Source organism: Vulpes vulpes, chromosome 3 (genome assembly GCF_048418805.1).
Source record: "Vulpes vulpes isolate BD-2025 chromosome 3, VulVul3, whole genome shotgun sequence".
In the NCBI taxonomy this organism is placed as follows: Eukaryota; Metazoa; Chordata; class Mammalia; order Carnivora; family Canidae; genus Vulpes; species Vulpes vulpes.
Genome location: NC_132782.1, coordinates 23412208 through 23426966, shown reverse-complemented (window position 1 = coordinate 23426966; position 14759 = coordinate 23412208). Strand labels below are relative to the sequence as shown.

General features: G+C 36.7%; 1 protein-coding gene across 5 annotated transcripts in view; it reads left to right on the top strand.

Moving 5' to 3' along the window:
• CCDC141 (coiled-coil domain containing 141) overlaps positions 1 to 14759 on the top strand; it is a 195568-nt gene that overhangs the window by 36962 nt on the left and 143847 nt on the right. For 4 of the 5 annotated variants that reach the window (XM_072752066.1, XM_072752067.1, XM_072752065.1 and 1 more), the window contains exon 3: positions 13679 to 13870. The exons of the other annotated variant lie outside the window; for it this stretch is intronic. In XM_072752066.1, the coding sequence (XP_072608167.1) occupies positions 13679 to 13870 (192 nt within the window). The remainder of the gene's footprint in view (positions 1 to 13678; positions 13871 to 14759) is intronic. 5 annotated transcript variants of the gene reach the window in all.

Here is a 14759-nt window from a genome sequence, read left to right as displayed (position 1 = left end):
AAAAATTCCTATACCACTTTCCAGATTGGCTTACTGCATAAATCAAATTATCTGAGTAATTGCTCAACTGCTCACTCATGTTTATTGGCAACCTGTACTTCATAGACATTGTGATTCCACTAGAAGCATATCAAGTACTCTGTGTGTTTGTAAGATGTATCATTTTGATTAGTCTGTGATGCTTCCTGGGAGCTTCACCTCATCCATTAAACTGTCCTTCCTGGTCTCAGTCTTCCTGCATCAAACTGGGGCAAGACTGGCATCTTCTTGGCTCTGTTAATCTTCCTGTTTCTGCCTCTGTTTCCTGAGGCTTCTGATTTACAGGTATTTTGCAATTCAGCATATCTCTTGTCACCTCCTTCTGCAGCCTTCTCTGTTCAACCCTGTGATTTTTGTCAGCCAAGGCAGAGGGAGAAGCACTCTCTCCAATGGGCAAGGAGCCTGATGTGGGGCTCCCTGGACCCTGGGATCATGACTGGAGCCAAAGGCAGGCATTTAACTGACTGAGCCACCCAGGTGCCCCCAATTTCAAATTTTTGATAAGGATTTTAAAACATTTAATGTAAACTGCCAAATTTCAATGCTTACACTTGTATTTGTGTTTTTCATTTTATTAGTTCCAACAGAGCAGCAGTTTGACTTTTCTGGTGTTTTCTCAAAATTGGGAATCCACGGACTTTTTCACTGAGTTCCTAAATTCTTGAGATTGAAAAACACTGCTCTACTGTGCTAAAATGGGCTTGGACAAATGAGCAGCCGCTCAAACCTAGCTATTCATTCCTCATGCATCTATTGTGTGTATAATCCCTGTGAGCCTCATGCTCTGGGAATGTAAAAAGTCCCTGTCTTCAAGGGTTACTGGGGAAGTCAGATACATAAAAAGACAATTTTAGTATATTGTGATAGTGCTAGTCAACTGGTACAAACTTTCAGGAGAACAATTTAGCTGTTGCATCAAGAGTCTTGAAAATGTGGGATAATACTTGACCTAGTCATTCCACTCTTAGGAATTTGTTTTATGGAGAAATCCACAAAGATTTATATGAAAAGATCAGGAAGTCAAATGAAATGAGAATTGTTGGAATTAGCTCAGCCCAATATTATTTATAATAGTTAAAAATGGAGACCAGAATTAATATCTGTAAGAGGGGAATACTTCAATAAATTATAGCCTTATTGATGGGATAATAAACACCCACCGCAAATAACATTTCTACAAAATATTGAAAAAGAAAGTATTCATAATATGATATTAAGCAGAAAAAAAATATATAGCTGCAGTACGAGAGATCAGCAAGCTTTCTGGTAAAGGGTCAGACCGTAAATATTTTAAGCTTTGTGGGTCATATTACTTTGTGAGTTGCAACTATTCAGACTCTGCTATTGTAGTGTGAAAGCAGCCATAGACAATCCATAAACAAATGGATTTTGTTCCAATAAATATGGTTGTGTCCCAATAAAAATTTATGGAAGCTGAAATTTAAAAATTTTATATAATTTCCATATATCATGACATGGTATTTTTGATATTTTGTTTTGAAACCACTTAACATAGATGTAAAATGTAAAACAATGTAGAAACAATTCTTAGCTTGTAGATCATACAAAAATAGATTTCAGCCTGGGTTTGGACTGTGGGCCACAATTTGCTGATTTATACCATATGATTATAATAACGTATGTGTGTGTGTGTGTGTAAAGCCATATGAATATTAATGGTAGTTATCTCTGGAGTAAGATTATAAGTAATTTATGTTTTTTATTTTTTGTATTTTTCCCATTTTTTTTTCTCATTAAACTTTTTGTTTTAATGGGTCTCAAAATTCTGTGACAGATTTTTGGTCAAGTTGTTTCCATTAAAAAGTACTGATTTTAAAAACTAATAACTTAAAACTGCCACACACGCACAAAAAAAAAAAAAAAACAAATGGTCCACAAAACATTCTCCTTTCCTTCTGAAGGTTTTACGATGCATTGTTATCATTAACCAGTCTTTTACTATTAAACTTAAATGGCCAATTGACACAAACAGTTCTGAGACCGTTCTTCCACCACTGATTAAGACTGGGGTGGCAGGTATTGGGGATAATATTCATTTAGCCTTCTGAGCTTTCTGGGCAGACTTGGTGACTTTGCCAGCTCCAGCTGCCTTCTTGTCCACTGCTTTGATGACACCCACAGCAACCGTCTGTCTCATGTCACGAACAGCAAAACGACCCAGAGGAGGATAGTCAGAGAAGCTCTCAACACACATAGGTTTGCCAGGAACCATATCAACAATGGCAGCATCCCCAGATTTCAAGAACTTGGGACCATCTTCCAGCTTCTTTCCAGAACGACGATCTATCTTCTCCTTCAGCTCAGCAAACTTGCAAGCAATGTGAGCTGTGTGACAATCCAGCACAGGTGCATATCCAGCACTGATTTGGCCTGGATGGTTCAGGATAATCACCTGAGCTGTGAAGCCAGCTGCTTCCATTGGTGGGTCATTTTTGCTGTCACCAGCCACGTTGCCATGACGAACATCTTTGACAGATACGTTCTTGACATTGAAGCCCACATTGTCCCCAGGAAGAGCCTCACTCAAAGCTTCATGGTGCATTTCAACAGACTTTACTTCAGTTGTAACATTGACTGGAGCAAAGGTGACCACCATACCAGGCTTAAGAACACCAGTCTCCACTCGACCCACTGGGACAGTACCAATACCACCAATTTTGTAGACGTCTTGGAGAGGCAGACGCAAGGGCTTATCAGTTGGATGAGTTGGTGGCAGAATGCAATCCAGGGCTTCAAGCAGTGTGGTTCCGCTGGCATTCCCATCTTTACGGGTGACTTTCCATCCCTTGAACCAAGGCATGTTAGCACTTGGCTCCAGCATGTTGTCACCATTCCAACCAGAAATTGGCACAAATGCTACTGTGTCGGGGTTGTAGCCAATTTTCTTAATGTAGGTGCTGACTTCCTTAACAATTTCCTCGTATCTCTTCTGGCTGTAGGGTGGTTCAGTGGAATCCATTTTGTTAACACCAACAATTAGTTGTTTTACACCCAGTGTGTAAGCCAGAAGGGCATGCTCACGGGTCTGCCCATTCTTGGAGATACCTGCTTCAAATTCACCAACACCAGCAGCAACAATCAGGACAGCACAGTCAGCCTGAGATGTGCCTGTAATCATGTTTTTGATAAAGTCTCTGTGTCCTGGGGCATCAATGATGGTCACATAATACTTGCTGGTCTCGAATTTCCACAGGGAGATATCAATGGTGATACCACGTTCACGTTCAGCTTTCAGTTTATCCAAGACCCAGGCATACTTGAAGGAGCCTTTTCCCATCTCAGCAGCCTCCTTCTCAAATTTCTCGATAGTTCTTTTGTCGATCCCACTACATTTGTAGATCAGATGGCCAGTAGTGGTAGACTTGCCCGAATCTACATGTCCAATGACAACGATGTTGATGTGAGTCTTCTCCTTTCCCATTTTGGTTTAGGTTTAGCGGTGGTTTTCACGACACCTGTGTTCTGGCGGCAAACCCGTTGCGAAACTATTTTTCCCATTTTAGTATGAAATGATTTTCATAATAAGAAATAAAAAATAATTTGCTGTAATAATTGTTATAATAGTGGAAAGCACTTTCTTTAAAAACACTTTATTCATTCATTTATTTATTTATTTTAGAGACAGTGAGAGCAGGAGTGGGGGGAAGGGCAGAAGGAGAGAGTTAGAGAGGGAGAAGCAGACTCTGGGTTGAGCACAAGCTCAGTTTCACAACCCTGAAATCATGACCAGAATCAAAACCAAGAATCCGATGCTTAACTAACTGAGCCACCCGGGTGTTCCAGTGGGAAGCAGTTTAAAGGGGCAAATACAAGGTGCCTGGATGGCTCACTTGGTTGAGCAACCAACTCTTGATTTCAGCTGGGGTCATGGGATCGAACCCAGGATCTGCTTATCCTTCTCCCTCTGCTCCTCCCCCTACTTACTCTCTGTTTCAAATAAATAAATAAAATATTTAAAAATACATACATACATACATACATTCATACCCATGGAGGTTGGAGGTGAGGGAAAGCTTGCTGAAAAGAGTCAACCCCCAACATCTATCATGTCTTGAAGGATGATGAAGAACTACTCAGGCATAGTTGAATCACAGGAGGGGTGGAAAAAGTCGAGGCAGGAAGGAAGAGCATTCTAGGGTGAAACATGAAGGTTAGTCCATGGGAGAATCAGGGAGCCACAGAAAGTTTAGAGGGCTGGAGAGCAGTGTGGGAGAATGAGCAGAAACAGGATTAAACAGAGAATCAAGTACTGAAGGTCTTACATACCATGCTTATACTTTGAATTTTATCTTAAAATCAATTGGAAGCCACTGAAAACTTCATGAGTTGCTGAGTGACATGATCATATTTCTGATATAGAAAAATTTGCATGGTCTCGGAACAGAGAATGGATTGGCTAAGAGTGAACCTGGAGACAGAAGGACAAGCTGAGAGGCTCTACATACTCAGGTGAGAAGTGATGAGAGGCTGAGCAGAGGTGAGGGATAGAAGTAGAGGGAGGGGAAGATTGAATGATTTGTAGGAGGTTGACTCAATAGGCCTTTGGAACTGAAGGACATATGGGGGAGAGAAGAGTAAGTAACAGATGTCTTCCTATTTTCTGCTCCTGAAAGCCAGGTGAGTAGGAGATTTGGTGGAGAAGATGACATGATCAGTTTCATATTTTTTTTAAAGTGCCCCTGGCTGACACAATGTGGACAAAATTGATTTGTTACTCGTTTTTTTTCAATTAAGATATAGTTGACATATAATATTACATTAGTTTCAGGTGTATAATATAGTGATTTGCCAATTATATACATTATGAAATGCTCACCGTGAGAAGTATAGTTACCATGTGTCACCACATAAAGTTATTACAATATTATTGACTATATTCTCTATCCTGTACTTCGCATCCCTGTGGCTTATTCATTTTATGACCGGAAGTTTGTACCTCTTAATTCCTATCATTTATTTTGCCCATCCCTCCACCTGTTTCCCCTCTGGCAACCACTAATTTGTTCTCTGTATTTATGAGACTGTTTCTCTTTTGTTTTTAACTCATTTGTTTTGTTTTGCTTTTTAGATTCTACATATAAGGAAATCATATGGTATTGTCTTTCTCTATCTGACTTACTTCACTTAGCATAATACCGTCTAAGTCCCTCCATGTATCGATGTTGCTGTGAATGATGAGATTTCATTCATTTTTTGTTCTGAGTAATATTCCATTGTGTATATATACCACATCTTTATCCATTCATCTATCTGTGGACATTTAGGTTGCTTCCATATCTTAGCTATTGTAAATAAGGCTGCAGTAAACATAGGGGTGCATATATCTTTTCAAATTAGTGTTTTCATTTTTCTCAGGTAAATACCAAGAAGTAGAATTACTAGATCATATGGCATTTCCATTTTTAGTTTCTTGAGGAACCTCCATACTGTTTTCCATAGTGGCTACACCAATTTACATTCTCACCAGTAGTGCATGAGAGTTCCCTTTCCTCTGTATCCTCACCAACACATTGTTTCTTGTCTTCTTGATAGTAGCCGTTCTGACTGCTGTGAGGTGATATCTTACTGTGGTGTTGATTCGCATTTCTCTGATGAAAGATGATGTTGAGCATATTTTCACGTGTCTGTTGGCCATCTATATGTCTTCTTTGGAAAAATGTCGGAGAAGGACAAACATTATATGGTCTCATTCATTTGGGGAATATAAATAATAGTGAAAGGGAATAGAAGGGAAGGGAGAAGAAATGGGTAGGAAATATCAAAAAGGGAGACAGAACATGAAGACTCCTAACTCTGGGAAACGAACTAGGGGTGGTGGAAGGGGAGGAGAGCAGGGGGTGAGGGTGAATGGGTGACAGGCACTGAGGGGGGCACTTGACGGGATGAGCACTGGGTGTTATTCTGTATGTTGGCAAATTGAACACCAATAAAATATAAATTTATTATTAAAAAAACACAAAAATAAAATAAAATAAATAGATAAGTCATAAAAAAAAGAAAAATGTCTATTCGAGTCCTCTGCCCATTTTTTAATTGGATTATTTATATTTTTGGTATTGAGTTGCTTGAACCCTTTCTATATTTTGGATATTAACCTCAGATATATCATTTGTAAGTATTTTCTCTATTCAGTAGGTTGCCTTTTCACTCAGTTTTCAGTTGTAGATGTTTTGAGTCTGAGGTAGTTGTTGGATATTTGGGTGAAGATTTTCAGTACAGTTGAAAATCAGGGAAAATAAATTATATAAACAGTGGTTGTATTTATAAGAGCTTATGCATTCACTTGCTCAAAGGTATTGAGCAACAATTCTTACTCTTTCTTTTCTACCTTGCACCCAAGGATTATATGGAGACACAATCTAATCAAAGCTTGTGGCTCATTGTGATAGTCCATCCAAACTTTGGGATCACTTGCCTTTTGCCCACAGGATTGCATCTAAATTTCTGGAAGAAGTTAAGTATAATTTGAAAAAGTTACACAAATGATTGATATAATCTCCCCAGCTCAGTCCTGATATCTACTTGTTGACTGAAAAGAAAAGAGTAAAAACCATGGTCTCCTGAAACACCTAGACATTTAAAATTAAACAAAGAAGGTAGACTTGTAAAAGAGAGACAAAGCATGGAGGGAAAATCTGAGTGCTGTAGTAACCAATGGAAGAAAAAACAATTTAGGAATTGTGTAACAGCATTAATCACAAAAAAGTAAACAAGGATTATTGACATTGACAAATGTGAGGTCATTGTGGAACTATACAAGAATATTTCAGTAAGGTAGTAGGGATGGAAGTCATTCAGAGGTGAGTTGAGAAGTGGATGGGTATTAAGAAAAAGCTGGAGTATCAAAGAAAAGAAAACACAATCATAACTAGATGTCCTCTCCCCAATCTTTCATATCTGTTACCACAGTTTGTATGACTTGATTAAGAGATACTTGGAGAATTCTTGCTGAATGGCTGAGAGCATGGGTAAGTGAATACATTCTTGAATAACTTCAGGTTCCATTAGGTATTATCTTCTCTGAACCATAAGAGTCATTGAGAGTATTATTGTATTGTAGTTGAACAAGTGACAGTTTGGTTTTAGCTTTAATGGAGAATAAAGAGCACTCTTTCCAGTCAAGTGAAATACTTTCTACAGCTCCCTGTTGACTAAGGATGTTATAAGTGCTTTAGGGATAATATATAAATCTTTAAACTATAAAGCACTATATAAATATAATTATTTATATTGCAATACTATTACTGCATTGATAAAAAAAGGCATGCCAAAATGAGTTTTCTCCCATTTATTGTAGGTGCATTATCAGATACTGATTTATCTTTTTACCTCACAGTTTTTGATAGTGTTCAACATTTCTCTCTTTAGACAAGAAGTCCATCTATAGCCAGTAGCAACTGAGGGAGGCATTGTGAAGAGATGGTGCGAAGGTGGGAGCAGCACTGGGCTTACTTAAAGAGTTCAAGATTATATCCTGAAGGTGCTTGGGTTTAACTTCTACAGTATATATAAATCCTATGTAATTTTTGCAGGTCTAAATAAGAAGTGAGAGATGTAGAAGACCTGCAGGATGTTGACAGGGGTTTCTCCACAGTTGGAAAGCTGGGAGTTGTGCATTCTAGGGAATCAGGAGACAAATCAATTTTGGTCCAGTCTAAGAAGACTTATTAATATAACGATGGAAGGGTTTGCTCCAAAAGTAACGGAGAACTGCTGCCCTAGCATGGTTGCTGTGTTGCAATTTTGCTAGAGGGGCTTCCTAATCTAGGTATTAGATTGGAACAACTGGCCTCTGAACTCTCCTCTAACAGCCTGTGAAATAAGGTGAAATCATTTTCAGGAGAAAGTGATCTCTCCTACACATTCCACCACAACATTTATTGGGCCCCCACTATGTGCAGGGCGTTCAGTGTTTCCTGGCATGGTTTCTATTTGGTGGGACAATACTTCATCAAACTGCTCCCCACGATACAAACACATTGTGACAACTAAAGATGCTTCAACATATTTTTAAACACTCCTTTGGGGCATTTTGGTTGAAAACCAATGATAGGTGCTGGAGTTTTATTTTTTTTATTTATAAATTTATTTTTATTGGTGTTCAATTTGCTAGGTGCTGGAGTTTTAAGTATGACCACACATAGTTCTCTTGTATCTGCTTTACAGACTTGAAATCATTCTGATTAGCATGCACAGTTTATTAGTTCTCTCCATTAGCATATTACTTGGATTTGTGTTTCAGGCTACCTAACTGATATGCTGCTTTTCTTATGGAGAAGAGAGATGAAAGAGGTAGTCTCTATAGAGGCTCAGCAACCCATGTAAAATATAGAACAGTATTTCCTGAGTGCTGGTAGCAAATGAGATAGCACCAGATTCAGAAGGGAGGGCTGGCTAATAGGATGTCATGTACATGGGCAACCATGGAAAGCTGGAGAACACTAAAAGAATCATGTGGCCTTCCTAACACCTTCAGTGCAGAAGAAGACAGAGACCTAAGTGCTAAACATCAAACACCTAGATAGTAGATTTTTGGCTTTGGATTCAGATCATTCCACATTTCAGGAATCTCACAGAAATATGCTTCAACCCATCTTTTTCTTGAGATTTTGAGTTGGTTGAGAAATATCCCTGTTCCATAAATCCTGCCTATTCCATTCTGTCCGGGTCCCTCTCTCTCCTCCAGTATTTCTGATGGTGTTTGGTTGGCCGTGGGGAGCATTGAACTGTACCTGGCCTCTGATCCCAGCACCCTAAAAGCAATCTAAATTCCAAGGGAATTTGGAGCAGACAGTTTTCTGTCAATCCTTAAAGCAGAAAGTCTATGGGCTTTTTTGGAGAAAATCCCAAGTGTGACTTGGGACCAAATTAAACCCAGAGGGTTCTGCAGGAATGTTCTGGCCTTGGGATTGCAATGAATAGAACATTTTTGTGGTTCACACTGGAGGTCATGGGAGAGTCTAAAGGAAATATTGGAAGCCAGAATTGTAGTCCTTCAAACTGCTTGTCCCCAAAACCTCTGTATCACTGATTTACGAAGTATCACTTCAGTGGGAAAAGAATGGTATTGAGAAACTATTCTTTATGTGATTAACAAGGCTAATCACAACAAAGCACCTCTGAAGACTACCCTTTTAGAGATAGAGATAGCCAACTTTCAGATTTATCTTATCACCTTTCTGTCAAACTTGAGAAATATCCCTGAAAGGTTGTGTTCTCTTGCTTTGCTCTAGAATGAATTCATTGCACATTTCTTATTCTCCCCTAAATATCTGCCTTGGAATAATCAAGTTTTCCTACTTTTAGTTCTTAGTACAGTCTCTCATCCGATGAAGTATCTTAGAATTTAAAATTCCTAGTATATCTTTCTTCTCCTTAGATACTCTTGAGCTAACACCCATTATAAGTAGAAATTAAGGCCAAGTCATTCCATTGTAATGACAAAAAGTATAAAATGAAAAAATATGCACAATACAAAACTAACTGGCCTGCAAGATAATGTAAGACTTGTCACACAAGAGGAAAATGCCCAGATACTGTGCTTTCCAATAGCTAGATAAGAATGTATACACAGTTGATCTAATTCTTCTGACAATTTAGAGAAGCCTTTATCTGGTTTAGCCTAAACACCAAAGAGATCAGAACTGGCACATATTCAGTGCATGCCTCTGAAAAGTTCATTGGCACATTCATCCCAATCTGCCTGAGACTTTGAGGTAACTATGACATTATCAGGCACTGGACTAGATTTTTTCTTTTTTGCATAATGAATTCTATTTTCCTTCTTCATTAAGCATGAGGAAACGTTGGATGTATAATGTAAGATTTTATGTTTTTAAAATACAAAGAGTTTACCTTTGTGAATGTATCTGGCAATACTAGGGTATAAACAACCTCCCAGTAGCAGTGGCTCAGAGTAACACATTTTATTTTTATTCATATTACATTTTGCCTAAGTGGTAATTACAGTTCAGTTTTGCATGTCTTCTTTATTTTAAGATCCAGGGTGTAGGAACATTCCCTTCTATGAAAAGAGAATGATGGAGTCACTCGTTGGTTCTAAAACTTCTGCTTGGGAGTGGAACACAAACCCCTGTTCACATTTCATTAGTCTAAGCAAATCACATGAACAAGAGCGATGTTAGGAGGCATGAGAATATAATCCTTACAGGGAGAAACAGCAAGTAACTGGGAACAATAATACAATTAAAGTGTATAATGTGTCTTAGGGTATAATTTGAAAGTGTAGAGAAGGGAAGAGCTACTCTAGAATTCTAACAAGATAATTCAAGTCCCCTATTCCCAGTAAAACAATGGCATGGCTTTTTTTCTTTTTTCTTTTTTTTTCAGAATAGTTCTATTTTATGTAATTGCAAAAATGAACACCTCATTTCTCCAATGACAAAAATAACATTCTCATAAAAATTTAAAAACTCACAAGATGGCATAAATAAGAAAGCAAAATTCATTAGAAAACATCTGGGTAAATACCTAGCAAAATGAAAAAATATACTGAAACAAAAACTTACACATAAATATACATAAATATTCATAATAGAACTATGCATTGTAGCTTAAAATTGGAAACATCTAAATGTCAGCAGGCAACTAGATAAATTATGGTATATTCATTCATTGGGATACTACTCCATAATGAAAAGAATATATGCAAGAGCATGAATGAATCTCAAAAACCTTACAGTGACTGAAAGAAGCCAGATAGGAAAACCACATGCTGTGTGGTTTCATTTATGTGAAACTCCAGAAAAGGCAAATCTAATCTAAGGCAGTAAGTCTATCAGTGGCATCCTGAGACATGAAGTCAGCGGGGTTGATTAATAATGTTGAGGTATTTTTCATTAATTGTTAAGTTAAAAGAGTCCTTTATATATTCTGCATACTTGACCCTTTTAGAGAAATTATTTTCAAATGTTTTCTGCCATTCTATAAGTTTTCTTTCCACTTCTTTGATAATGTCCTTGATACTTAAAAGTTCTTAATTTTGAAGCAGTCCAATTCCTCTGTTTTGTTGTCGCTTTTGCTTCCAGTGTCATATCTAACAAAGCATTGCTAAATTCAAGATGATGAAGATTTACCTGTTTTCTTCTCAGAATTTTAGAGGTTTAGCTTTTACATTTAAATCATTGATCCACTTTTAGATGGTGTAGTTAAGGGTTCAATTTCATTCTTATAATTGTGGATATCTGGTAGTTCTAGTACTATTTTGTATGTGTGTACCAGTACTATTTGTTGAAGAAACTGTTTTTATTTCATTGAATGGTCTTGGCACCACTGTTGAACATCAGTTGGCCATAAATGTATGGGTGTATTTCTGAATTCTCAAGTCTAATCCATTTATTTATATGTACATCCTATGACAGTACAACAGTGTTTTGATTCCTGTCACTTTGTAGTAAGTTTTGAATTTGAAAATGTGAGTCCTTCAACTTTGTTCTCCTTTTTAAAGATTGTTTTGGCTATTGGGATCCCCTTACAATTCCATATGAATTTGGATTTCTGAAAAAAAAAAAAAAAAGACTGTTGAATTTTTGATAGTGATTACACTGAATCTATAGATAGCTTTGAGTAGTATTGCCATTTTAATAACATTAAGTCTTCTAATCCATGAATGTATCTTAGGTTATTAAACATAATGGCCTCATTATTATTTTTTCTCAAAACAACCTATAATAGTAGTTTTTTAAAAAATTTTTTAAATTTTTTTTTGTATATTTTTTATTGGAGTTCGATTTGCCAACATATAGTATAATACCCAGTGCTCATCCCATCAAGTGTGCCCCTCAGTGCCTGTCACCTAGTCACCCCATCCTCCCACACACCTCCCTTCCACTACCCCTTGTTCTTTCCCCAGAGTTAGGAGTCTCTCATGGTTTGTCACCCTCTCTGATATTTCCCACTCATTTTCTCTCCTTTCCCCTATAATCCCTTTCACTATTTATTATATTCCCTGAATGAATGAAACCATATAATGTTTATCCTTCTCTGATTGATTTACTTCACTCGGTATAATGCCCTCCAGTTCTATCCACGTCGAAGCAAATGGTGGTATTTGTTGTTTCTAATGGCTGAGTAATATTCCATTGTATATATAGACCACAGCTTCTTTATCCATTCATCATAGTAGTTTTTATTCTCCATTTGATCTAAGAATTATTCTTTGAAGTGTTATCTTAAGATTTCTAGGAGATTTATTCCTTAGACTTTTTTTACCTATTGCATTGGGACTAGGTATATCTACTTTAAATATTTTGATGCCATAAATATAAAGATTTGTGAGTACCTTTAGATTGTACTATTTATAAAAATAAAATGCCATTTAAAATCTCCATTTCTTGTTTACACTTCTAATTTATCTGTCATTAATGTTATCAGTCCTTTTATTTTGTCTGTCTTTGCCTGATATATCTCATCTTTTTATTTTCAAAAGTTATATCTTTAGATATGTCTCTAGCAAACATAAATTAATTGACTTTTGGGGATCCCTGGGTGGCGCAGAGGTTTAGCGCCTGCCTTTGGCCCAGGGCGCGATCCTGGAGACCCGGGATTGAATCCCACGTCGGGCTCCCGGTGCATGGAGCCTGCTTCTCCCTCTGCCTATGTCTCTACCTCTCTCTCTGTCTCTCTCTCTCTGTGACTATCATAAATAAATTTTAAAAAAATGAAAAAAAAATTAATTGACTTTTTTTTTAAACCTAACCTGTTAATATTTTGTCTTTTAATTTTTTTTTTGTCTTTTAATTAATAAAGATAATGCATCCACTTTCTTGGTGTTAATTGATATTTAATCATATTCCTATCATTATGTTTTGTTTCTTTTGTTTGTATCCTGAGAAATATTCTTTTTATATCTTTTGTTTTCTTTATTTTTGTTTGCAAAAACAAGAGATTTTACTCCCCTTTTCTGCTGATATTCTAGAATTTATTCATATTATTTTTAGTCTATTATATTTTTAAAACCTTTCCCATTATTTTGGTGCCAACTTTAGGAATGAAACAGAATCTATGAGATTCTCCTCTTATCCCTAAATGAAACAATGATGTAAGCACAATTATTTTCCATATTTCGTTCAATCTGTATTACCAGTTATAGATATTCTAATTTTTACATTATAAACATCCTCTTTCAAGAACCTATTTTTAACATTTACATTAAGCTCCACAAGCATATTAACAATAATAATTATTTAGAATAAACTAAGTTTTACTGGGTTCATTTTTCATATATTTTTTTCTTTATCACTCTCTTTTGGATGTGTCCCAGTTAGTTTTCTTTTTCTTTCTTTATTTTTTTTTTTGAAATGTGAGGTCAACATAATATTCTGGACCTCTGGGAATGTAAATGTGTACCTTTGATAAGTTTCTACAATGTTTGAACAATGTTTAAATATGAATGCCTTAAGCCTGGCCATGCTTTCTAGCTTATCACAATTTCCATTGCTCCCTTCCGCCTGCTTGATTTATCTGCCTGCATTGCAGTTTTTGTTTATAGATTCTTTCTAAACCTTCTTAGACCACATACAGTTTAAAATATCCAAATGTTTAAAATATGATTCCAGGTTCTTACATTGAGTGACACTCTTTTCTTTCCTGCACTTAGGCTTTGGAAGATCAGGTATGGGAACTCTTGCAGGAAGCAGACAAGACAGCTGAAGAGAACAAGGATCAGAGTCAGGTCTATGATGCCATGGCCAACACTTTGGGTGAAGCATGGGCAGCCCTTGTCTCCATGCTTGAAAGAAGAAGGGAGCTCCTCAGGTTGACCTCTGAATTTTTTGAAAATGCGTTGGAGGTTTGTGTTTTAAAAAACTACCTTCACATCAGAGAAAATAGCACTCCTGAAAATGTTTTATTTCCACAAATTGACATTGCAATCAGTTTTAAAAATGGCAGAGCGACCAAGTTATATACAATACATTTAATTTTTGATTGCCAAAACGTAAAATGGTTAATGCTTTAAATGTAGCCCTTCAAAAAAAAAAAAAAACCCTAAAGGGGCACCTGTGTGGCTCAGTTGGTTAAGCATCTGCCTTTCACTCAAGTCATGATCCTGGGTTCCTGAGATCAAACCTGGCGTTGGTGTCAGGCTCCCAGCTCAGTGGGGAGTCTGCTTCTCCCTATGCCCTCTCTTTCCTTGTGCTTTCTCTCAAATAAATAAATAAATAAATAAATAAATAAATAAATAAAATCTTTAAAAAAACCCCTCAGTACAGCTAGTTAAAATTAAGTAAAATATTAAGTAAAAATAGAAACTTATCCCTAAGTCACTATGATTTATTACTTTCTTTAGAAGATGGTAATACAATTACTAAATCAAATAATTATCCCCGATTTTAGTATAATTAGGAAATGTTGGTCTAAAGTGTTCTTGTTGACTAAAAGATGGAGGATAGAATTTCTTCTGCTATTTATGAAAAGGCAATTGCAGAATATTCCATAGAATATTTGACTTATAAGCATAGCACTTTACAGAATACTTTGCTAAGGCATTAACTGGATTCATGGTTTGAACTCATTAAAAATTTAAGGAAAGGAAAGTCCTGGACCTAAGAAGGTCATTTCTTCCTGTGACTTTTCCTGAATTCTGAGATTTTTTTTGCAGTTCCCAATTTCAAAATGCGAGACTCAGAGAACATTATCAAAAGAGCTGTTGTATTTGGTGTAAAACAGTTATTGGAAAT